Source organism: Sabethes cyaneus, chromosome 1 (assembly GCF_943734655.1).
Source record: "Sabethes cyaneus chromosome 1, idSabCyanKW18_F2, whole genome shotgun sequence".
Classification (NCBI taxonomy): Eukaryota; Metazoa; Arthropoda; class Insecta; order Diptera; family Culicidae; genus Sabethes; species Sabethes cyaneus.
The window spans coordinates 10479313-10505463 of NC_071353.1; the positions used below are offsets into that span (position 1 = coordinate 10479313).

General features: G+C 39.1%; 1 protein-coding gene across 1 annotated transcript in view; it reads right to left on the reverse strand.

Moving 5' to 3' along the window:
• LOC128732995 (calexcitin-1-like) overlaps nucleotides 1–26151 on the reverse strand; it is a 106879-nt gene that overhangs the window by 9168 nt on the left and 71560 nt on the right. The window contains exons 3-6 of the mRNA XM_053826514.1: nucleotides 22339–22391; nucleotides 22133–22252; nucleotides 2044–2120; nucleotides 155–290 (exon numbers count right to left, since the gene is read on the reverse strand). Of these exons, the coding sequence (XP_053682489.1) occupies nucleotides 155–290; nucleotides 2044–2120; nucleotides 22133–22252; nucleotides 22339–22391 (386 nt within the window). The remainder of the gene's footprint in view (nucleotides 1–154; nucleotides 291–2043; nucleotides 2121–22132; nucleotides 22253–22338; nucleotides 22392–26151) is intronic.

Below are 26151 nucleotides of genomic sequence, written 5' to 3' on the forward strand. Positions count from 1 at the left end.
GAGCCCCACCTTTTGTTTCTGTATAGGCACACATGGCACACCTAAAACTATGTGGAAATTTCGTTTAAACAAATGACCCAATATTCCCAGCATTCCATATAAAAAGCAAGTTGGGTACCCTTGAAAAGTGCAACCCGCACGTCACAAAACCTACCTGTGCCATCTTCCGGAAAGCTTCCTGGCATTCCCGCTTGTCCGGCCCGTAGCTCGAGCAAACGATGGAGAACTCCTCCGCGTCGATGCCGCCATCGTTGGAAGCATCCTCGAGGTCGAACATGAAGTTCATATATCTGAAAGTAGCATTCGAACGAACGGTTGTTAGAATTGAAACAGGACTTTCATCGGCGACAGAATGATGCATTTATGTTGTTCCTCTGTGCATTCTTTGCACAACGAAGCTGGATCATCATTTCAAAACCAGTACCCAAGCAAAAATAACATGTCAAATTCGTTCCACTTCTTGAGACAGTGAGTTATTTTCGAATGGATTCCATTCTACAAGTACCCATCAAACATCTATCAATGTTCCGCGTTTACCAAGAGAAACTTTCTGAGAAATTTTACGATTCGTTCAAACTTTTTCAGCTTAAAGCTCGATTTTTTTTAACTTATTCTGCAAATCACTGCGGTAAGAATATCTTTATTCGTTAATCCAGAGCTGGTGGAGGGAAACGTTGGTTATATATTATAACTTTTTCCACTGGGGGTTTTTCATTATGATGGTAATGTGTATGTGTCTGACAGCACAACGAAAGTTTTTCATATTTTTGACTGGATTTCGACTACTCGACTACAAGTCCCCGTTGGGATGAGATTTGTTTCACTTGAAAAGTCAGAGTGATACATTCGCAATTTGAAGAGTATGCTAAGCTATGAATAACTAATTAGCATTTGTGAGAAACAAATTAAGCATTTTTTGCTTAGATCAATCATTGTGATGACTTCTTTTTTAAATAATAATAAAAGCGTGAAAAGAAATTGAAAATGTAAATTCCTGATGAAATAGTATAAACCGTAAGGTGTCAAAAAAATGCCAACCTAATTTCCTCCATTTTTCCGATATCAACCATCCGAACAATCCGATTTCGTGGCTCGTTTGCATTCTAATAAAAATCTCTTCGAGCCAGTACGAAAGCCTTCCGGGCTGACTCTAGACAAGCAATAATCGTGTAGCAGACTGTAACAATTTTCGCACCCCAGTTGATGGCCAGCCTGTGAACTGTGGGGAAGGGAAGCGAGGTGTAGAAGAACAAGCCCGTCGCTGTTCAAAATTACTCCGTTATAAATCACAGGATTGAAAATTTTATTAGCCTGCTCTATTGGGTGTAAGCAAGGTCAGGTCAGTTCAATGGTTTGCAATGCCACAACAAACCAGTGATAATGAGTTTTGGGAAATTTATGATCAACGGTTTAATTGATGTTCGCTCGGTGGAAAATTATCGTCGAAAGAAAAATGCGGTAGCGTCCCGAAGATGACGTTCTACTATAATAATGGTTGGTTTAGAAAATTTGTCAAAAACTGACACAATGTGACTTTAAACAACCTTCAAGGTATTACCAAAATAAATATTATCAAATCCTGCACTGATAAGCAGCATCCCTAGAAATCACACACCGAAACGTTACTGCGTTACAAATTTATTTTATCGACTGTTTGCCGACAAAAATCAATTTATATTTATGAAATGTGGAAGGTAAAATTTATACATTTACACCACCTCCACCAAAACAAGACCTCCAGTCTGTCTTCAACCATTTGTTGCTTTGAAATAGGTCGCCAATGAAAATGAAAGAGGCAAAGCAGACATGACTTAACCTTTGCTTTTCGTTTGTCAGCCAAATACCTATGTCAGCCAAACAAGCGATTTAACAACCAGAACACAAAAGAAGGGCGAAAAAACTTCGTCTCTCGCAAACCAAACCTCCAAACCCGCTGAGATAACAATGCGTGCGACCTTCCGTGCCTAGCTGTCAATCATCATCCTGGTTTAAACTGTTTCCCCCTTCCCGCAGGTTTCCTCGCATACCGGAAGTGAAACTTACCGCAGCTGCCAGTCGAGCACGGAGTCCGGATCCCGTGCGTATTCGTCCCACATCTTGCACCACTCCTCGACAGAAACCTGTGGGTGGGAAATTGAAACGAAAGGAAAAGGTTAGTGAGCATAAAAAACCTGTTGAAACAACTTGCAAAGTTCTACCTGTTGCTCACGGCAGTCAGTAAGAGAAAAAAAAACGGAAATAAAACAAATAGTTTTTCTGCGCGTGAAATTTTGCAATACAGGTAAATCGGTTCAGTAAGTATTCAAACGCGTTGCGAAAGTTAAGCTTAATGAAATTTGTTTGCTTGAGGAAGCAAAATATGATGAATAGTTTCAACAGAGAAGTTTGAGGCAAAATATTTAATATTTAAATGTTCAAATTTCCCATGTTTGTCTTCCGATAAATGGATCGAAAAACCGAATGAGAGTGCTAGTTCAGCAAAACAAATTACTAGTTTTCATTGCCCGACCTCCACTGCCATTGAATGGCAGAACAATACGAGAAAATTTGCATCCATTAAGAGATTAGAGCCCGGGTCTGCAGGTTTTGTTCCCGATGAATGTTTGCGTTTAGCACCGACATTGAGCAACCACAGGCAGATCCTGCGTCGTGAAAGCTTTTCTGCAAATAGCAGGAATATTATGCTTTCCAGGGGGAATTTCGATCCTATCAATCGTATACATTCTAAACTTTTTTATATGGTTTGTTGCTTTTATTACTTTAAGCCGGTGAAAATTCAAGCCATTGCACAATGGGCCAAAACGAGCTCGTAATTCCAAGAATTAAAAGCCGCTGGTTTGGAATCTTAAAAGATACCTATTCTTATGTAAATAAATGCAGGAAATCGATTGGTGATGGTCTCATCCTACGCAGACTTCGGAAAGTGGTCCATTTTGTGAAACGAAGTCAAATAGCTTCCAAATTTTGTCAAAACATCAAAAGAATCAAATTCCATCCATTCTATACTGTGCGAAATGCAAGAATAGTCCATTTTGCCCTAATCATCCCCATATACATAGATAACCTAATTAAAGCGATTAAAACTCAAAGGTAAAAACAGTCTTCAAAAAAATGTGTAGTTTATCCTACTGAATAACTTTGGAGAACAGTTGAAAGCAATAAACTAATTGGATGCGGAGTTATTGAGCAGAATTGATTTTTATGTGTACTTTTTAAATAAATCATTATATCTCGCAACTAGCACAAGATTGATAGTTACTATTTTCAGCAAAGTTGCTCATTTTAGTGTGTTCTATAATTTTTCTGAAGAAAAACAATGTTTTTGGACGTATTCAAAAAAACAAAAGTTTGTATCACGCTGATAGATGAATATAAGATCACCTTGATAGTTTGAAAAGATGCGCTGTATTTTATAAACTTCTTCAAAGATACCATCGTTGAAAAATTACGATTTTTTTACGCAATAGCAAATGAACGAGTAGATCTAGGAGAAAATCAGGCAAAACGAACCGATTGTGAATTCATCACTGTACTAAATCGATGACAAAAAACTCTCCTGATGTCTTTCGAGTAAATTGGTACTACTCGAGGTCATTACCCTGTCTTTGAACTAGTTTTAATCGCTCTAATTAGGTTTTACTATGGAGGGGCGAATTGGGCAAAATGGACAATACCTGCATTTCGCACAGTATGGAATGGATGGGATTTGATTCTTCTGATGTTTTGACAAAATGGTTTTTATACGGTTTAATTAGCTTTTAACAATATTTTTGGGTAAAATAGGGCAAAATGGACCACCACACCAAAATCTGCGCTGCACGAAACCATCACCAATCGATTTCCTGCGTTTTTTCACATAAGAATAGATATCTTGTAAGATTCCAAACCAGCGGCTTCTAATTCTTGGGATTACGAGCTCGTTTTGCCCATTGTAGCGTTGTCTGGTTTAATTCGATCTCAAAATAATCGAAAATAAAAACTGTGAAATTGTGATACAAGACTCGGCAACAAGGTTGATGTAGGGACTACAATAATCCGGTTGATGCATTTAATGGTTTCGTTTATCTTATTAACCCTTTTGAACTAATTTTGTGGCCCTGAAAAAGGCCATTTATGAATAATAATTCTGTTTTTCCTTCAACAAGGATGGACTCCCTGAATTCAGATAGATAATATCTTTTGAGGAAAAACATTCAAGTATCGACAAAACGCCGCGAAAATTATCTTGTTTCTTGTGAAATACCGGACCGGCGAGAGTTGATCAGTAACGGTAATGATCAACTCTCGCCAGTCCGGTATTGCACAAAAAACAAAGTAATTTTCGCGGGGTTTTGTCGATACTTGAATGTTTTTCCTCAAAAGATATTATCTATCTGAATTCAGGGCGTCCACCCTTGTTGAACGAAAAATCAGTATCATTATTCATAAATGGCCTTTTTCAGGGCCACAAAATGAGAACGCTAAACTCATTGTGGCCGAGCGAAATGGTTTATCCGCATAGACACATGTAACGGTAATAGGTTGGAGCAGATGTGTGTTTACGCTACCATGTGGGACCATCGGTTTCTGATGTGTAATATTTACGGGAGTGTCGTCGTGGTTGGGCCACGTTTTGGAATTCGCACATAACTTTCGTTTCAAAAAGACTTTTGGAAATCTAATTACATCGTTGCAAAGGTCTAAGAATAAGGTATATTTTCGGAAAGCTTTGAACTTATTGCTTGAAAAATAAAAAAGTTATAGGCATTTACGTGAAGACAAAAAATGTTGTCATAGTCGGGCCATGTTGTACAGCTTGGGCCACCGCAGAAAATCTAAGACATACGTATTGAAATTCTATATAGAGCCATGAAAAGAATGAAATTCGTGAATAACGGCTCATATAGGTACAAATACCCTATTTTTAATTGCAATTTTGCGAAATTTTGGCAATCTTGTAAAATCTATATTGCTACAATCGCCTTTTCCGAAGTGTACAACTACAATGAAAAAAACAACAAAAAACTAGGTTTTTATCGTATTAATTTCGCTTTATTTCATCAGATCTTACGTGATTGACATTCTTAAGCGATTATTGCGCTTCTACATTTAAAATTATGGAGGCCCAACCATGACTACTTAAGTGGCCCAACCTGTATAAATAGCGCTTTTCTAGTATTTCACCTTAGCCTTCCCAAACACCTTTCTGGAGGGGATTTTTTTATAGTATTTGTGTGCAGCACAACACACTTCATACATTTTCAAAATTCATCTCGATAATTTCATTTCATGAATAATTTCTTGAAGAAAAGTTCATTGCGCATGGAAAACTTTTTTTGGAAGATTTAGTCACTGAATTCAGTACGAGTGTTTTGAATACACGATTGATACTCATAACATTGTGAAAAGTTAGCTATCACAGTAAGAAGTTTTACAATGATTGTATCATAGATATCACGAGTTGCTAAAACTGTAAAATCGTGATGGCCCGACCATAACAGTGGCCCGACGATAACGAAAATACCCTACATCCCTCCCGACATTATATCTCGCATACCACACGATGTAGATACCTAGTATATTCGGCAAAGTTTAAAATTTATAGTTCTACAATTTTGCTGAACACATGGACTTGCTATCTAGTTCCTAAAAAAAGTTCTTTTTTCAAGTTTTTTAAGTAAGTTCTCCGAAGACACCTAAGCTAAAAAAACGTCAGGAAAGGCGAGAAAAGACTTTTGACCGTCTTTTTCAGGATGGTCTCACTGTGGGCTATGAGAGAATGAAAATTACGAAAACCGTTTCCGTATAGTTGGTTGGTGTTGCGTCACATCGGTGCCTTGTATACCTGTAGGTATAAAAGAGACCCCACTGGCACTGTAACCGTTGGTTACAAGGTTTTGTACTGTCTAAAACCGTACATCCTAAGTTCACCTCTGAGATTTGACAGTTGACAGTAGTGGGAGTGATAACTCTCCAAGTCTTCGGACGGAAGGGTCACTCATACAGGAAAGCTTTTTTACTAAAAGGGGCGTTGTTACTAAAAATGTCCTATTGTTTAGAATAGGAAAGCTTCTAAAAACTTGATTCCAAACATAGAGAGGTTTTAAAAAGGCTCAACACAAATAATCCAACTTTATTTGACCTCGAAAATCTGACCAAGTTTGAAGTGCGCGCGGTGATAATAAATTATAGTTTTTTGAATTTTTGTAGTGATGTAAAGTATTTTCTTCTTCTATATAAATAAGACGCTTGTCTGTAGCCAAAACTAGGACTCTGACAGGACGTCAAAAGAGGCTCATCGGTAAATAAAAATAAGCCCCTGACAGGACGTCACGCTTTCGTAGCAATGGGTTCTATTCTCAGTCATCTCACTGGCCGACAGCTAGACTGTTCGATTGCTCTACTGGTCGACTAGACTGCTTGAATAGACTGGTTCATTAGACTGCTCGATTTGATTGCTTGACTGGACTGTTCAACTGAACTGCTCGATTAGACTGCTGGACTCAACTTCTCGACTGGACTACTTGATTTGACTACTGCTCGACTTACTACTCAAACCGACTGGTCAATTCAACTGCTCGACTTACGACTCGACCCAACTGCTCGACTTACCTGGTTATTTTGAACTGCTTGACTGGACTGTTCAGTTCGACTACTCGACTCAACTGCTCGACTGGACTGCTTCACTGGACGCCTTGATTCAACTGCTCGACTATACTACTCGATTTCACTTCTCGACTTAACCATTCGACCCGACTGCTTAACTAAACTGTTCGATTCGACTGTTCGACTGGACTACTCGATTCAACTGCTCGACTCAACTACTCTACTGCTCGACATAACTGCTTAACTGAACCACTTAACTGAATTACTTGACCAAACTGCTCGGCTCAATTACTCGATTCGACAATCCGAACGGGCTGTTCAACTCAACCGCTCGACTTACTACTCGACCCGACTGCTCGATTCAACTACTCGACTCAACTGTTCGACTGGACAGCTCGATTGGACTGCTTGACTGAAAAGCTTGATTCAACTGCTCGACTAGATTGCTCGATTCGAACGCTTCCTTCTCGTCATCGGGTCTACCTTCGTGTGGACAATGCATGTTTATGATGGTGTAGTTGAAGAAAATGCCTTTTATCCTCAACACGCACATCCTCTCGTTGATCGCTTTCCAGTCCATTACGCGATCCTGCATTTTGCCCAACACTACGAAGCCCGTTCCCAACTCCTTGGTCGCTCCACCGTTCTGGAACATTTGGGCTTTACCGCCACAGATCATCCACACCTTCTGCCCTTGCGACAGATCTCCTGCAGTGTCACGATGCCAAACTTTCAGGGTTCTAACTGAAGGAGCAGCACCCTGTCGCCACAAACGAAATTTAGCGATCTGCAGTTCCAGGTACCAAGTCTGCATTCCATGTCCTTATTTCGTCGCCTTTGCCCATGCCGAATATTCTGAGTAACGGAGAGCTACATAGTTGAGAATTTTCACAGGCTATGGGAGATACAAAACGATGTTGGTTATATTGTTACTCAAACGCGTACTCATCAAAAATATACTTGTGCTACAGTTTTAGCTTGGTGTATTGTTATTCTGCATTGATTTTTTTAAAAATGTAAGCCAAAATATTTCGGAGGCCCCCTTGCTACGTGACTGCTTGCAACTCGTACGTAAGTTCGGCAGATTGCGTCAAAATAGAATCACCGTTCTTCTTGATAACTTGATTTTTCCAGACCAAAATATGCTTTTTTTACGTTTTAGTCCGAGTGTAATTGGACTCCACAAATGTTCCGCTCCCAGTTGTTAGTTAGTTGCGTTTGGTTTTCATCGAAACATACTACATTGCACAGTGGTCCGAAAGGGCGAAAAGCGGAACTTTTTTCCTAGTGTCTTTTGCTTTCATTTTATCATTTATGGTCTTCAGCACTTTTGTTCGAATGAATAGCTCCTTTAATCTGAAACTGTCAAAAGTTAGTCATTGCTTACTACAATGGAAATAAAAAAATAACTTTTTTTCTTTAGGAAATATAGGCATAGTTTTTCAGCAAAGTTATAAATATTGTAAAAACAAGCAACTTTGCTGAAGAAATAAAATTTCTATCTTTATCGAGTGCTGAACTATAGGGCATACTCTTTGAAATTTCTTTAAAAATTAGTTTTTCATTCTTAGCTTTTGTTGATTGCATTTTACAAGATAGACACATGATTCCTTCGGCAAAGTTATAGAAAATATCAAGATAAACAACTTTGCTAAAGAAATGACATTTCTATTCCTATCGAGTGCAGAGCTTTAGAACATTTTCCTTGGAAATTCTTTAAAAAATAGTTTTTCAAACATAGCTTATGTTGGTTGCATTTTACAAGAGTATATGGTTCCAGGTGATTATTGAAGGACTCAAAACACATGTTTTTGCAGAAGGTTGCAAATCTCTATTACCTTTCCTTACGAAGTAATCGCTTACTTAAGCTTTATTTTTCCTTAACTTCACGAGTCACAAGCGATAACTTTGGAAAGGAAAGGTCCTAGAGATTTGCAATCTTCTGTAAAAACATACTTTTTAAGTCCTTCAATAATCGCCTATGACCATATGTTGTTGTAAATTGCAACCAACATAAGCTAAGTATGAAAAACTAATTTCTGAAAAATTTCTAAAGAAAATGCTCTATAGGTCTGCACTCTATAGAGATAGAAATGTGATTTCTTTAGCAAAGTTGTTTGCCTTTATATTTTCTTAACTTTACCGAAGAAACCATGTGTCTATCAACTAACACAAAAGAATGGACGTGTATCGAGTCTTTAGCGAACGCGAAGCACACAAAACGTATGCTTGCCGTACTCTCATTTGGGTGGTTGGGGACAAGCGGAACCCATATAAGTTTATAGTACTTGACTTAAGCTTTAAGATGAAGCACTGATTTCTTAAATCCGCTTGCCCCATTTTACCCCATGAGCTCGTGAAGCTACAGAAAATTATAGCTTGAATATGCGGTAACTCAGCAAGTAAAGGTCCAAGAGATTTACAGTCTTCTGCAAAAGCGTGTATTTTGAGAGCTTCGATAATTGCCTAAAACATTGTATTCTTGTAAAATGCAACTAAAAAAAACTAGATATGAAAAACAAATTTTTAAAAAAGTTTTAAAGAATAAGCCCTAGAGTTCAACGCTCGATAAAGACAGAAATTTTATTTCTTCAGCAAAGTTGCTTATTTTTACAATATGTACAACTTTGCCGAAGAAACTATGTCTATATTTCCTAACACAAAAAAGTTATTGTTCTTATTTTCATTATAGTAAGCGATGACTAACTATTGATAGTTATTCATACGAACAAAAGTGTTGAAGACCATAAATGATAAAATGAAACCGTGGGTTCGCGGATCCACGTGATTTGATTTGCGTCCTAGAAAAGGGTGGATTAATTTTACCCAGTTTGGGAAGAACAACGTAATGTAATGAATTGTTCTGTATTTTAATATTCGGGTACTAACATTGTTAGCGTCTTCACAGTTTTGGTGTTCTTAATTTTAACGTGCTTCTTCTTTTTTAGATACTGAAATAAATCAAAATTGATAATATAAAAACCTGAATTGCTATTCGTTTTTCATTGCAGTAGTACACTTCGTAAAAAATAGGCCGTTTTCACGGAATTCATTGTTGTTGTTGTTTTTGTTATTATTGGTTTATTACGACTTTTCAAACGCAAGGCGTTTTTTCGAGTCCTACTCTATCATTTCTCGCGCAAACGTAAGTTATGAGCGAATGCCAAAAGGTGGCCCAACCACGACGATATTTTCCTACTGAAAGTTGAGATATAATATATTTGCTAAAAGTGAATAAATTGCAACAACCCTAACCGGCTAGCAATCCTACGGGACCATTTTGTTAGCTACAGCAAATTTACGTTGCATTTTAAACTACCGGATTCGCGTAACCGGAACCATCATGAAACGTTCACTGCATGACTGTATGGACTAATGGTACTTCCTTTTTCCTCGGTACTCTGTTTGATTACCCAAACGCCAGGTGTGTGATTCATTAGGCCATTATCAACTGAATCGTTCCCGATAATGGCCTAATGAACCGCACCTTTACCGCTGAAAACTGTATTGAATATTTCCTAATTCGGCAGTAATTTACATTTCAATCACACACTGTTTACTGGTTTCAAGAGCCCTGACTGCCGTTGCATGTCCCGAAACGGCAGTTCCGACTTGAAACTTCACTCGGGCGTGCCGGAGCACATCGAGGATTTTGCTGCCACTCACTGGCCTGGGTGGAATTAGCGTGAATCGAATTGAGCCACTCTACAGCGTTTATAAAACGGCTCGGATCCATTTTCAAACTCGTCCACTCGCTCGTTCCCACACACACACGTACACAAAGACACGCAGAATTTCATTAATATGTAAATCGTCTTAATTGGCCGGTATTTGCTCAATCCATCCCAGATCGGTCTAACAAGAGTGGATGAATTGGCCATTATGTGTGCATCTCGCTGTTATGGCAGCGGCCAGACCTCAGCTCGTTTATGAATTTGCTCGCTCAGCCGTCAGATGTGACAATGTGGAATTCAACGGGCTGATCGCTGCATGCGAATAATAATGCAATTAGCATCTGATTCAATGATATCATAAAAATAGAATGAAAATGACCTTCAACTCACCGATTTTACCGTCAGCGGTTTGATAATTTAAGTTAAAGTTTTTTCCTTGGATTTATTTTTCTGACACTAAATATGCTTCGATAGTAAATGTTTTCCGGTTCTCGCAGTTAATCCAGGACAGCCTTCTGCAGAAGGTATGAAAAAACAGACAATTTACTGCATTTCAGGCACAGACCGACCCTTCCATTTACTTCGTAGCTTCGACTGCCATTCAAATTGAGTTTATAATTTTCCCATAGATTTGCACAAATTTGGTTCTGAACAGCAGCGGCGCTGTTCCCAAACGAATCTAGCAACGATGAGGTGGGTGAACATTAAAAACGATTGCATTCTACGGACAGGATAATCACTCGCAATCGATTTGGATTGCTGATAACGGTCAATGGCAGTGCAAAGTTTTATTCAGCAATTTTTTATGAGAAGAAAAGCAAGTAACTTAACAGAAAAAGGAAAAAAGATTCGTGCAGTTCTTGCAAAATTTCATACCTCAGATGGTTAAGCGAAGAAAGTTTTGATTTCTTGTCCTCAAGGACTGGGAATTGTGACCCATTCAATGTTTCCATCGGTGGATGGACAGAGCATTCATTTGTTCGGGATCATTAAACTATAAGGCACCGTACTGCTCACTCATGTCTAGACGACACAACTGCATCGTCTGGTTTCACCATCAAACGAAGCATTTTCGTTAATGTTATCTTATCTAACTTTGTATGTTTAGGGTAACATTTACAATATTCGTTAATCGGAGTGCCACATTGTAATCGACACTCTTAAGCCGGTTTTCCCTTTAATACGTAACAAGAGTCTCTTTGTCTGCGAGGCTAATTTAATTACCCCCTTCTATTAAGATCAAAATTGAATTATCCTGTCACCGTCTCCATTCCATCCGGTCTTCCCTCCTTGCATAGAAAAAAATGAGCTGAGCTCATGAAAATTTCCTTCGTCCCTGCCGGTTTTATACCGCTGCGCTCTGAGAACAGCACCACATTTCCGCTACCGGTTGGAGACTCCATTTTCTTTGTGCAACTTTTTGTACGACAGATTATAACGACGGGCTCAAAAGAAATCCGGTCCAATGGCAAGGCAAGAGGACGTTCATTGTGTGCTGATGTACTCTGCCGTACAAAGGTTGGCGAAAAAATGACGGTTTCATACGTACACTCACTCAGGGGATCCCAGCACGGTTGAAAGGATTTGATATCCATCCATCCCATCCCATCAGCGAGGTATGCAATCGTTTGATCGGCCCTCGGTGCTGATCGATTTCTGTTCTGTTCTTGCTGTGCTCCGCTGGAAGTCAAGAAACCGGATCAATACGTTTCCCTCAATGACACACCGTGTCTCGTTTGAACTGGAAAAGTGAAGGATTGTGTTGTGACTGTTGAAGTTTTTCCAGTAGTTTCAATTCAAGCTTAAAACGTACATGTATCGTTTCAGCAGATGACCATTTTCCAGCGAGCCACGTTTCATTTCCGTCCTAAAACCGATCAATATCTGTTAGACCATCACTGAATCTACCGAAACGAAAAACAGACTGGTCTTACGTAGCTTTTTCAAATGAAAACCTTTATGCAGCTCTTCAACAACTAAAACAACAACAACTAAAGCTTAACAGAGGCTTTTCCCCGCTTTCAAATAGCAGGTTTTACGTAATGCTGTCCAATCTATTCTTAGTATGTGAAATGGTTTTGCGATGTTTTTCTAGCTGCCTAATCAACGTCTCTTCAACTTTTATGCAGCCAACAAATAATGATATTAAAAAAATTATAAAAATGGAGCGTGTCGTTTTATCGGTTATTTACTATGACATCGAACGCGATTATTTTTAGCTGCGAAAAACTTTAATTCGTATACAGGGGTTAGACAAAATGATCGGGACAGGCAAAATTTTGATGAAATTCAAATGGTTATAACTTGTACAAAATTGAACATTTTTAGATGAAACGAATTGCATTCAACGGGAAAATTTTCCTAGTTTTTCTAAAATATTTCAAAATTTGCAATAGTCAGCGGACACCGGAGATATTCCGGGTTGTCTGGAGGTCGGTCAAAAACTTTTTTTTCAATCGCCTGCATCTTTTCCTGTCGTGGAAATTTATAAATTTTCATATTTTATCCCAAGACTAGATTTCATTTCCAGTCGATTCGTCGAAAAATAACGGAAATCCAACGAGAAACAACATTACAATTGTATTGAAAAATTGAGGAATGGATCGAGTTTCAAAAAATATGTACCAAATTTTACCAAACCAAACTCAAATTGAATAACTGAAAACTGACTTCCAATTAGGTACAAACGTAAATGAACAATTTTAATTAGTTTTCGCGATACCTTCATAACTTGATAAGTTAATTTTAGTGAAAAAAAAGTTAATTCTAAGACATATTCAATCCTGTGGCTCTTAAAAAGGCCGATTGGTGGATGATTTATTAAACTTGTTTTAAAACATCTCCTCAGAGTTACCAAACATACAGGAAATAGCTACCAAGGACATGATTAGAGATGACCAGCTTGTCCAACTTTCCTGGATGCAGTAGATTTCCAGAGGTTTAACCCTCGGGAGGGATAATTGTAGAGCACTTGTTGTAATGTGTCACACTAGAAGTCTCGGTAGGAATCCATTTGAAACTACTCATTTCGTTTGAAAAATTACCCGTGTAAGAGTGGTCTGTTTCAGGGCATTATAGAGTAAGGCGGGGCATAAGTGCGATGTTTGAAGTTGTCATCAATTTTCGCGAGATATAAAGAAGGACAACAACAAAATATATTTTATTGTGATGCAGCTACTCAATGTCTTTACATTCAACTATAAATCATCCTTAATAATAGTGTTATTGAAAATAAATTCTTCATTCTTTTGATCAAGTGCCGATTCGCACTTTTACCCCACTAGCGGGGCAAAAGTTCGAAAACCGCGGGGCAAAAGTGCGAAGCTCGAATCCATGAAATTAGCACAGCAGTAGCTAACAAAACTATATTATCGTCAATCTGCGGTATGTTTCGGTAAGGAATATTCTCAATTTACACCTTTCCTATTTTGCGCTGGTGTATTGCAGCCTCCGACAGATCGAAACTTTCCCAAACGTTTGTTTTTTGTTTCATCAGCGGAAAAACATTGTTTTCCATCGACCAACATCTGCAGAGCACAGTTTTCTGCAGATCTTCCATTTCTAGTATCTGTAATATAGTGCCAAAAGCTGTATATAAGCTATACATTTTGTCTCGTCCGTGAATCGCAATTTTGCCCCGTCCGTGAATCGCACCTTTACTCCACTAGGCGCTTGACGGGGTTTGATTAAATTATGGAAAAGCGAAATATATTTTGTAAACTCTTTTCACCGCTCACCGTATTTTCAAAACAGATATGCAATGTAAAACACTGCTACAAATTTTCAACGAGGAATATCCTCCTGTTGATATCGTATTAGGTATAACAAAAAATTATATCAAAACCGCCCTAAAATAACATTTGCACATAACTCAGCAACTATGCTTCGTAAGTAACCAGAGTTTACGTTAGATTCAAGCAGTCAAAGTAGTCACCCATTAATGCCAATGTAGTCAATTATCGGAATCTGCACCGATAAATCATCAAATCGCATCCTTACTCTATAACAAAAGTAAAAATGAAGTTTCAACCACATTTATGGTTGTTTTCCAAACGGATATGTATGATTAAATTGAAAATATTTACATCGAAAACTCAATTTGACAATACTTTATTTTTAATTCAAAACTGTTATTTTTTTGATTCAAATATTCAAATTTCGTTTTGAAACAAAAATATTTTTGGGTTGTTATAAAAATTTCGTTTGAAACAAACTGGAATTTTTGTGCTCCGTGATAGAAACGAAACCTTTCCCCGAACAACCCCGTTGAGAATTGCGGCTATAACACTGATGGACGAACAGCGTCGCGCGCAGTACCTTACAAGTCGCAAGGACTTGCATAGTGTCGTCGTCCCGTCAGTAAAATGAGTTAGATTCTCGATCCATGAATCGAACTTTTACCCCGTCAATAAATCGAACTTTTGCCCCGCTAGGCGCTTGACGGGGTTTGATTAAATTATGGAAAAGCAAAATATATTTTGTAAATTCTTCTTACCGCAATATCAAGAGAGATATCTGAGTCATGTAAAACGCTGCTACAATTTGTCAATAAGTAATATCCTCCTGTTGATATCGTATTTGCCGTACAACGAAATATTACATCAAAACCGTTCTAAAATAACATTTACCCATAACTCAGTAACTATGATTCTTTTGAAACGATGGTTCTACAATTGATGAAGGGACGGTAGGAGAAAGAAATGAAATTTTTTTTTTTTTTTTTTTTTTTTTTTTTTTTGGTGAAGGAGGGGGAAGAGCGGAAAGGAAGGGGGGGGGGTATTGGTAGCTATGCTTGACAAGTAGTCATTTTGACTCCTACCTTTTGTCCAATGCTGGAAGGTGCATGAGTCGAACCAAGCTGTAATCTGAGATTATAACCGGATTCGAACCCACAATAATCTCAGATTACAGCTTGGTTCGACTCATGCACCTTCCAGCATTGGACAAAAGGTAGGAGTCAAAATGACTACTTGTCAAGCATAGCTACCAATACCCCCCCCCCCTTCCTTTCCGCTCTTCCCCCTCCTTCACCAAAAAAAAAAAAAAAAAAAAAAAATTTCATTTCTTTCTCCTACCGTCCCTTCATCAATTGTAGAACCATCGTTTCAAAAAAATATTAATATATGTATGACCTCATTCCAAGGTCAAGACTAAAAATCTTGAGATTAGTCTAACTATGATTCGTAAACAACAAATGTTTCTGATAGATTTAAGCTGTCAAAGTACTCACCCATCCATGCCAATGTAATCAATTTACTCGGAATCCGCACTGATAAATCATTGAATCGCACTTTTACCCGCATCGCACTTTTACCCCTCCTTACTCTATATGTGCATTGCGTCTTCTTACACCGATTTTTCTTATCGCCCTTGTTGATGTTTTACGAGCCTTGCGCGGCTTTCATCATTAATTTTCGAAGCTAACCGGCAAAACTCACGTACTATACGTTTGAACGCTTCGTAGAGTCTAATTTTGTGATCAAGTAGTCTCTGTTTCATTAGAATTGGGATTGGAATTTTTCAAGTTCTTTCATTCCATTATCAACGTAACTAAAGGGCGTAGCTGACTGATACACTAACAGCAAGCCACAAAACGGTTACTGTTTTTGTTACACGTAGCAACGAAAACTGATGATGTTTTGTGTTGCATTTCAGTGTGTCCAAAAGCACTCGGCATGAACGGAAAAGCTGAGGATTTGTGAGCTGAAATATCCAATATTCAATAAAATGGCAGTAATTAGACTGAAAGGTTATAAAAACGATGGATTTTACTCCCACATCTACCTGATAAATGCAATAGAAGTAACATACCGGAAAATGCTTAAACGTGATTGGCTGGAAGCTTAGTAAATTCACTAAAATTGCTCGACTTTATGCAAAAATTTCAATCTTTTTGTGAAAACCGCAGAATAGATACACGTTTTATGAATCGATTGCTATGTAATCCAGCAAAAACCGTTCAGAATTGACTGAGCTATTACCGTTCAAAATCTATCACTTTCGTGTCACGAGCATTTTTGTTTTAGCAGCATACCACCCTATTAAAGCAAGACATAGTCCTACGTCAAAAATCGTATTCGACGCGCAAAAGCCGCTCATCCGTACTATTTTGGAGCCGATATACGTACTAAGAAATAGTTTTGAGCGATACGCTTGTATTAGTATTTCAATACGATAAGATCCGATTAAGCGCGACCAGCTTCATATAGCTATACAACTTTGTGCTGAAAATCGTGTGTGTGTCAGCTGCTAGCATTATAAACGATAGGATATCAACTTTACGATAATTTTCATACATTGCTATACGAGTTGGTGCTGGCTGGGCTGCTACTACCGATATTATTAGGATGATATAGTATTATCATACGTGTCTACTACTCATAACTAGCTGTAAAACAACGAAAATCCTGTTAATAAAGCAAATGTATTGTAATTGCCTATATTACCACGATAAAACTAGTTGACTGCGCCACACCTCTTATGCGTGAGGCGTAGCAATACAACATGGTGCACTAATAAAATTGATTTCATTACGGTTGCTTGTCAAAAATAGATCAAATATAGAATAGGGTATGTAGCTGCTTCGTCGTAATTGCCTATTCCCGCCCTATCCAACACAAATTATTAAAAATTTCAGCGATTTTTATGACACATAATGCAAAATTAGTTATTCCCCAATATTTTAGTTTGTTGACTATCATACGCGATCGATCAAAGTGAGCTGAGATATATTCAAATGCTTTTTTTTTCATTAAACAATTCCTAGCAGCCAAATTTCCTACGTTTTTTCGTGCGACGAAGAAGAAAATGTCGACTAATCGTTTCAATTTCCGTCATTCATAAAGTGAAAATATCCCACGCAACGCATTATTGTCGTTATTCTGCAGCCGGGAAAACTTGCATGACCTGCAGAAATTTTGCAGAATAACATTTGTCATGCCGTCCTACGCAAATACATGCGCGCTAGCTTTGTAAACATTATTGTGATTTTTAGTTCGGACGACGAAAAGTTTGATAGACGGATTTCAAAACGGTACGACGAATTTAAGATATAAAGTCAGTTGCGTATTTTCAATAAAATGCTTTAATAATGGCTTTTTAGTGAATTCAAAGGGCACGGATCAGAAGGTAAGTATGTTTGAGTCAAATCAACAGCAGAACTTTTGGAGTATTCTTTAAATCCACCTAAGGTATGATGAAAATTAGAGTGGCTTTCCTTACTACGACGGGAAGGAGAAATAAACTCTAATTATAGAGCTATTCCGTAATATTATACCGTAACATCCTGGCCAATCAATTTTTTTGCTACTATTATAAAGAATATTAAAGTTCAACATCAAAATATTTTTTATGCGAGGATATATTTGTTTTAGTATACATGTTCTAGCATATCAGGATTTCGAATTAGGCAACAAGTGCGTTTTGACCCTTTTTGATATAAACATTTAAATGAAAATGCGTTGGAAGTTGACTAAATATAATTATTGAACAATTTTTCCACGATTGTAACCATTTTATGTCTAAAAAATCCACCAAGAGCTATCCGTCCGGTTTGACGCCCTGCAGTAAGACGTAGTCCTACGGCAATAAAAATATTGTTCGAAGCACTCTGTAACCACACATTTGGCCAACATTCTGAGGCCATCATTTTCTTGTCATTTGGAGTATGTAAATATGCGGAGACTGATTTGAACATTTGAACATATTTTTGGAAGTGAAATATTTTGTGTTGCCAAAAACGAATACCTTTGTTACCAAAATCGGTCCGTGCCAAAATTAAGGCATGCCAAAATCAAACCATGCCAAATTCGAAATCCCACTGTATTTTTTTTTTGGTCAGCTCGCAAATGAAAATTCATCAAAGCAAAGTGTGTTGCAGAAAGAAAGTTATTATCAATCGATTTTCATGTCACTAGAAGCAACTGAAATGATTTGGCTAGAAATTGAGGGTCGACTAATTGAAAAATTACAAAGTTTCGGTGGCGCGTCAATTTTATCCACCTATTATACTAATATGCACGATAAAATATAATGCCCATATGCTGCACAACTACGGAGACTCGATTCAAATCTTCGGACACGTAAATTTTTTGAGGAGAATGTATCGAATGTTATGTTGGTTTGCTGGTGATTACCACCTGAAACCCCACTAAGCGACATTCAAAACGATGAGAACAGGGAGCGAAGAAGACCGACGCCAGACCTGCCCTACAGTTTTCCTTCCATCCAGCACAATCCTGGGAAGTGGTGAACGCAATGTGCAACATTACATCAAATGCAACCGGTCTGGATGGTTTGTCAATCAAATTCATAAAAATAATTCTACCGTTGGTAGTCGTACATGTACATGTTCAACCGCATCATTAAAACATCCTTCTTCCCTACACTCTGGAAGCATGCCAAGATATTGCCGCTACGAAAAAAATGGCATTTAAATGCTCTGTCTAATCTTAGACCTATCGCTAAAGATGTTTGAAAAACTTCTGGAGCAATAAATGTTCATGTTTATCAGAGAGGACAACTTGCTATCTGAGTATCAGAATGGTTTTCGTAAAGGGTAAAGTGTTCAAACAGCAGCGGTACGCGTTTTCGATGACTGTCGAAACGGTCGACAGGAAGGGTTCGACCATACTGCTACTACTGAACTTTTCTAAAGCTTTCGACACCATCCATCGCCGTAAACTTTGTTCGAAGCTGGAAACTCAGTTTAACTTTGTCGTTTCGGCTGTTAACCTAGTAGAGCAATTATTTGAAGGAACAAGCCCAAACCGTGTTCTGTGGAGATCAACAGTCCGAAGTGGGTTTTTCAACATCTGGAGTTCCTCAAGGCTCAGGGCTCGGACCTCTGCTTTTTTGGTTTGGTGCACAAGCTCCTCTGAATCCGCTTCCCCAAAATGATTGCAAACTAAGCAGTTAACTGCGACAGTAGGACTTGACAAATGTGCGCAAACAACGCACTTTCCGAGCCGTACGCAGTCTTTGCTGAAGTACCCCAAGGCAACATGTTGGGGCCAATTTTTTTACAATCTACATGATGGAACACACATGGCGAGGCTGTGACTGACCCGGATGCCTACTCAAAATTGCAAATTGTCTGGAAGGTATTTTAGAACGCGGCTATAATGCAAATCATCCTACTCCAGCTGGTTCTACTCTCTGCGTCCTTTAAAAATGTAAGATTCGAATAGTCAGTAGTCAATAAGTTGACCAAAAAAGGAGGATAGTCCAACTGATGGTGCTATATATACTGAATCAGTCCGGAGAACTGACGTGAAAACACATTTTCAATGTTTCCGATTCTAATCAAAGCTTGGTCAATTTAGCAATGGAACAAACATAAATTTGATCAAGAAGGAACCTAAGGCAAATGGTAAGGTGCCCGAAAATACCGCTCAAATGAAAATTTGGCGGAATAAGATTGTCAAACCACGAATAAAGCAGGAGTGCGTTACACTAAAATGATCACCTACTAAAAACATGGTAAAATCCTTATCATATGGCTTATCCTCCTAAATAAAACAAAAACATACGACAAACATAATAGTTTCAATCGTTTAGAAAAACTATTATGTTATAACCTTGCTATTTATTTTATTATTTTGTACGCTACATTGGCTGCTCACGAATCAAAGAGCTTTGTGAAGTGAAAAAAGCTTTCTTTAATGCTCAGAGCTTTAACGCACAAACCCAAAGTAGGTCTATGTTAATGGGATCATTTCTGGAACATAGCATTTCTGTTTTTTTCTTTAGAAATAACCAAAGCGATTCCACCGCTCTACCAGGACAAACAAATGATCAAATAAAACGACTAAACAAGTTCATTTATCGAGAACAGCAATTTTCGCTTCCTTAAAGGAACTTCCATTATGAAAATGAGTCGTTCATAAGGGTGATTAAGGTGCAATAATGAAACCTATAGCAAATGTTTTGGAAAGTTCATAAATTTTAATCCAGCCTACCGGTCCGGATTTCGGTACCGGAACTTTTTGGTTTAATTATTATTAATCTCCCTGATGTCGTAGCATATGCTTATAGCGGAGGAGAAAAATTGCAAACATTTATCCATTAGAGTCTGTGCGATATCTTTGCTAGAAAAGACTAAGAAAAGGTACTCGACATGATGTGCTCTAGCAGTACCAATTTTGGAATGAATATTAAGAAAATGATTCATGAGACTAGTGTGATTGCAATACGAGAAAATATTATATGTTTATACTTATTTTGCTTCCCATAACATTTTGTCGAGAAGACAAAGAGACTACGTGATTTCAGGAAACTAAACCCTACCAATTTGTCAAAGTGTCGAAAGAAATTATAACAAATACGTGCATATAACAACAGTTCGAAAGCTCATCACATTTAGTACTGCAATTGCTGCTAATTTGAAAGTAAACAAACAGCACTAAGCCCGAAAATGAAACATTTTACAGCTTGTTTTTATCGTTCATTGAAGCAAAACTTAAACTTAAGCGATAACGATTTCTCATGCTATAAAATCTGCACCGCCTCCACGTTGTCAGGTTACATCCACTTAACCGACTGAGAAGATATATCTTTTGCTAGTTTTGTTTTCCTGCTGCTGTATTATCGTTTCCTTCGAAACGTTTCCCGTACCACAAGAACAACACGTTTCCACACAGTTTTACTTGAGCTGAAATAGGAAAACACAGTAAAGAGCATTTCCCTAATACAAACCTACACACTGCAACTCTCACTAATGCAATCCATTTCCTAACCTTACCATCACGACAGACGAAAACGAAAACAGTTGTAATTTATTCTGCAGAATAAGATTTTAAAAACAGAAAGGCCCTCAAGGACCAAAGCATACCAGAGCGGTAGCACCCGGGTCCGACTGTCTGTGACGGTAGTTTGCAGCCGGTTGCAATCGTCACCAGACCGGCGGCGGGCGGTGGCAGCGTTTCCACTCACTCAAGAAACAACCGCATCCTAAATGTTACACAAACCGTATCACGATCGAATGCATGCTCCATAAATCAAGTCCTAGAGTGGAGTTCTCAACCCACAAAAGGAATCTTTTCTCAACCGTATGGTGCACTCGAACCGGCTCGGTCAACCGTAGCCTTCCCTTTGGATGCGTTCCACGCCAGACAATACAGTGCAGATAGCAACATCTCACGTCAAAACCGCGAAGGGGTACCCAACTTTATTACCAACCGACTGGATGCTTTCTCTGTTTTCGTCACCACCCCCACAGAGATCCAGCTGCCACGCCACGGGGTCGCAATCCCGCACTCAACGCGAAGACTCACTCGAGGAAGAGTTATATTGTTCTTGATCTTCACAGCTTCCATTCCCTTTTTTACGACTCCCGACGGACCGATTGGCTCTAGCTGGCGAAGACGATGGCAGTCCGAACGTGAAGAAAAACTATTTCCAAACTTTGTAGCAATATGTTTTTTTCTTTTTTTATTATTTGTTTGTTCTCGAGAGCATTTTCCCGTCCAGTTCGTTTCCAGTTCCGAGAACGGTCAGGCTCTCAAGAAAAGTCTTAACTCGAATAAAAAGACCAAAAGTGTGCCCATCCCGCAGGAGTTAGATTCGGGGCGGCAGCAGCGGTATTAAAATAATGATCTGCTGAAATATGCAACAAAGTTAAACGAAAACGGAGCTGGCAAGTTTTTATTTTTCTTCTGTGAGGAAGGTCACAAAACCGAAAAGGGCGGCGCAATTTCTGCGGTAGGTACTGGCCCGGAGCAAATGCTGTTTACTTGCAAATTGCTCCGTAAAGTTATCGGAGTGTCAAATAGATGGGTTTCTTCAACCGTTTCGGTTGCTTTTTTTTTTTGGGAATTTGTTCTTTTGACTTAATGAATTTACTTAGCGTAATCAAACCGTCAGCATTCACTCACCTGTCCGTCGTTGTCCTTATCGGCTTTGGAACGCAATCCATCCCAAATTTTGAACATGGACTCGTGCGTTTCGGAGTTCCGTGGATTACCCGCTGGCCAGCCGCGCAGTTCACAGATTTTCTGAAATTTCACAACGAAACGAAATGAAAGGTGACACAATTCAGTTTCAGACCATTTTCCAAATTAAAGTTAGCAGTAAATGGTACCTCGATGGCCAGCTCGAAATCCTTGCGATCGATTTCGCCGCTCTGGTTCACGTCTGAAATGGAGAGAAAATAGCTGCGTTAAGATTTGATTTCCTTACAGTAGGCGTCCTTCAAACAGCCAACAAGAAAATGTGTTTTGTGAATTGAGTATTTGAGCAAAAGCTTTAGTTTTCGTTTAAGTTTTCAGATTCAAGCCACGTGCAATGTTTAGATTGGTGTAAGAAGTCAGATATGCTTCACAAAAAGAAAATGCATGATGATATGCTTCACAAAAAGAAAATGCATGATGCTCCCCGTACTTGTGTGTGTGTGTGTGTGTGTGTGTGTGTGTGTGTGTGTGTGTGTGTGTGTGTGTGTGTGTGTGTGTGTGTGTGTGCGTGTGTGTGTGTGTGTGTGTGTGTGTGTGTGTGTGTGTGTGTGTGTGTGTGTGTGTGTGTGTGTGTGTGTGTGTGTGTGTGTGTGTGTGTGTGTGTGTGTGTGTGTGTGTGTGTGTGTGTGTGTGTGTGTGTGTGTGTGTGTGTGTGTGTGTGTGTGTGTGTGTGTGTGTGTGTGTGTGTGTGTGTGTGTGTGTGTGTGTGTGTGTGTGTGTGTGTGTGTGTGTGTGTGTGTGTGTGTGTGTGTGTGTGTGTGTGTGTGTGTGTGTGTGTGTGTGTGTGTGTGTGTGTGTGTGTGTGTGTGTGTGTGTGTGTGTGTGTGTGTGTGTGTGTGTGAGATACAATCCATCGCCCGCTGACCAGCAGCGCTTTTATGTAAAAAAATTACTTGCATCTTTTAGTTAGAGAGTTTGTCTACCTAAATGCAAATAATTTTAGTCCTGGAGATGGAAGGTGATACCTCTATTGTTCCTCCAACGACCCATTTCTAGAATGCCTGGATATACACGCACATTCCGAAACAATAAGCCCCGCATGGATACTTTTCCATATCCACACTTCCAGAAAAATTTTCATTATTCTGGCGCGTAATTAATTTGACAAAATCATAGTTGTAATTTGAAACAAGCAGCATGCGAAGCTGATTTGGAATAGTTCTCTTCCATATATATACCGTCTAAGTTCTATTTTGGAGATACTGCATTAACACGAAATTTCATTCATTCAAATTATCCGCTTTTATATAATTTTAATTAAAATACAGCCGAAGAGAACATTTCAGTTGCTCAGCTACACATTTCAAAACTATTTATTTTAATTTTGATACATAACAGCATCATCTTTACCGTAGCGCCAACTATATGTCAAACGAAACCCATATTCGTCAATAAACATCGACAACAATTGGCATCTCGAATTATTTTTTATGGGGTTTCTTTGACATGTCATCGGAAACTACTTTACGTTTGAAAATGTACTTATCCGTGCTTATCCTTTGTAAATCAGCGGGATTAGGAATCCATCAGCACTAAACAACACACTCGCGCAAACTGCGGAAATAAATACTGAGTTTTAACACTGAAAATTTCGAAAGCAACGGAGCGATAAAACAAAAACAACAATTCTTAACCGTGCTGCCAGAACTTCCCCATTAAGGCAGCTCATAATTTATTGTACAAAAAGATGAACGGTATATGAACTTTGTCGACGACAATGCTGCAGATACATCCGGCAAATGACTCTCGGAATGCATCTGAAAGGGAACGCTCTTTGTTTCCCTTGTCAAACGATACTGTATGCAATTGCTTGCATACCAGTATCTTCACTGGCCAATCATTGCGATCCTTCGACCGGCCGATCCCACTCTCCAACAAGTTTTTGATCGCCAAACCCGGTTCAGTTACAATTCCGTTGTTCTCCACGCCGCAAGCGTTCATATATTTAATAACCTCGCTTTAATAGCTCATACCTATCAATTTCATTTGGTTGCTTGAGGGTATTGGCAGTGATTCGCAATTTTCATAAATAGGGCATGGTATTTCCTCCACGCTTCTAATTATTGGGCCTATCCTGTTTTCGTATTATATAACTCCTACACAAGTACACCTGGATATCACCAAATCATACAGTCATACAGTCAGCATTGACGTCAGATCCTATCGAATCGCTAAGGTTGACTCGGACCACTATACCCAGTGATGGTTAAGATGCGCCCAAAACTTTCCGTTGTGAACAGCATTCAGTACAAAGGCAAGCTTCGGTTAAATCTCGCGCGGCTGAAGCAACCAGACATCACCGCAAACTATGCACATTCACTCGAGGCTGCGCTGCCGGAAGAAGATGAGCTGACGAAGACGAAGCATCGAGGACTGTTAAAATACCATCAAGCACCAACGTGCTCAAACAGACGGCACATATACTGCATTGGCATTTATCTGTGGCGTTCGACAAAATCAATCATGCTATTACAATTGCCAAATTGGTGCTGCGTTGGTTTAATTCCTATTTCGCAGGTCGTAAACTGATTGTGACGGTTGAAGATTTTCAATCTAATGCGTTTTAGGCCTCGTCTGGAATCCCACAAGGCAGTCATTTGGGACCGTTAATCCTAAAGGCCTTCGTTTATCTTACGCCGATGATCTGAAGATTTACTTGAGGATTCGCTCCAAGGTCGATGCAATCCGTCTTCAATGGGAGCTTGACACAGGTGTAACTTGAACTGCATGCTCGTGAATCCTGAAAAATGCTCCATTATTTCTTTCGCCCGCCTCCGTCAACCTGTGATTTGTGAACTACAAGCTCGATGGTACTAAAATCTATCGTGTCGACCAAATGAAGGATCTCGGCGTTATCTTGGATAGTTAGTTATCGTTCAGACGACACATTTCCTACATTGTGAACAAAGCATCCAGAACTCTAGGATTCGTCTTCCGCATTGCTAAGGCTTCACCAACGTGTATTGTCTCAAGCCTTTATACTGCTCGCTCATCCGTTCGACTCTCGAATACCGTTTCATTGTCTGGCATCCGTATTATCAAAACGGAATGGCCAGGATTGAGTCAATTCAACGCCGCTTCTTTCGTTTTGCTCTCCGTCATCTACCTTGGCGAGGTCTGTTCCGATTGCCGAGTTACGAAAGACGATGTCGATTGATCCATTTGGAGACACTTCAGGTGCGAAAGTACGTCGCAAGAACTTTGTTTGCTGCTGATATGTTGCAGAGAAGAATCGATTGTCCTGCTATTTTGGGAACGTTTAATCTGAACGTACGTTCCAGGGCACTGCGGAATGACGCCATGCTGCGAATACCATTTCAACGCACCAACTACGGACGAAACAGTGCTATGACCGGAGTACAGCGAGTCTTCAATAGAGTTACCGCTGTCTTTGATTTTAATCTGTCATGTGAAACTATCTACCGAAACTTTTCGGTGTATTTCTCTATCAATGACGTTTAAGAAAATAATTGTAATTTTTTTGACTGTGATTGTTAATAGTATAAAAAACCATCATTAGGACAACTGTATTCTGTTGATGTTGAATTAATGAACTAAATAAACTAAAAAAGAGCGGAGAGCTCCTTCGGGCTTGTGACCCGGAATCAACGGAACAATTGGTTTCACGATGAAGATGCACAGTTCCACACGTCAGAACGTGGAAAGACGCATACAGGAGAAGACGCAGCGGAACCAAATCTTTCTGGAGAAAAAGAGCTACCTGGAAGAGTAGGAGTATGCAAAGTTAGAGCGGCTGCATCGTTCTCAGGAAGCGCGAAAGTTCTAGCAAAAACTAAACGGATCGCGCAAAGGCTTTGTGCCGCGAGCCGAAATGTGTCGGGATAAGAAAGGCAGTATTCTGACGGACGATCGTAAGGTGACTGAAAGGTAGAAGCAACACTTCCATGGCGGCGGGGAAAGCAGTTTCGATGGTGCAACAAGCT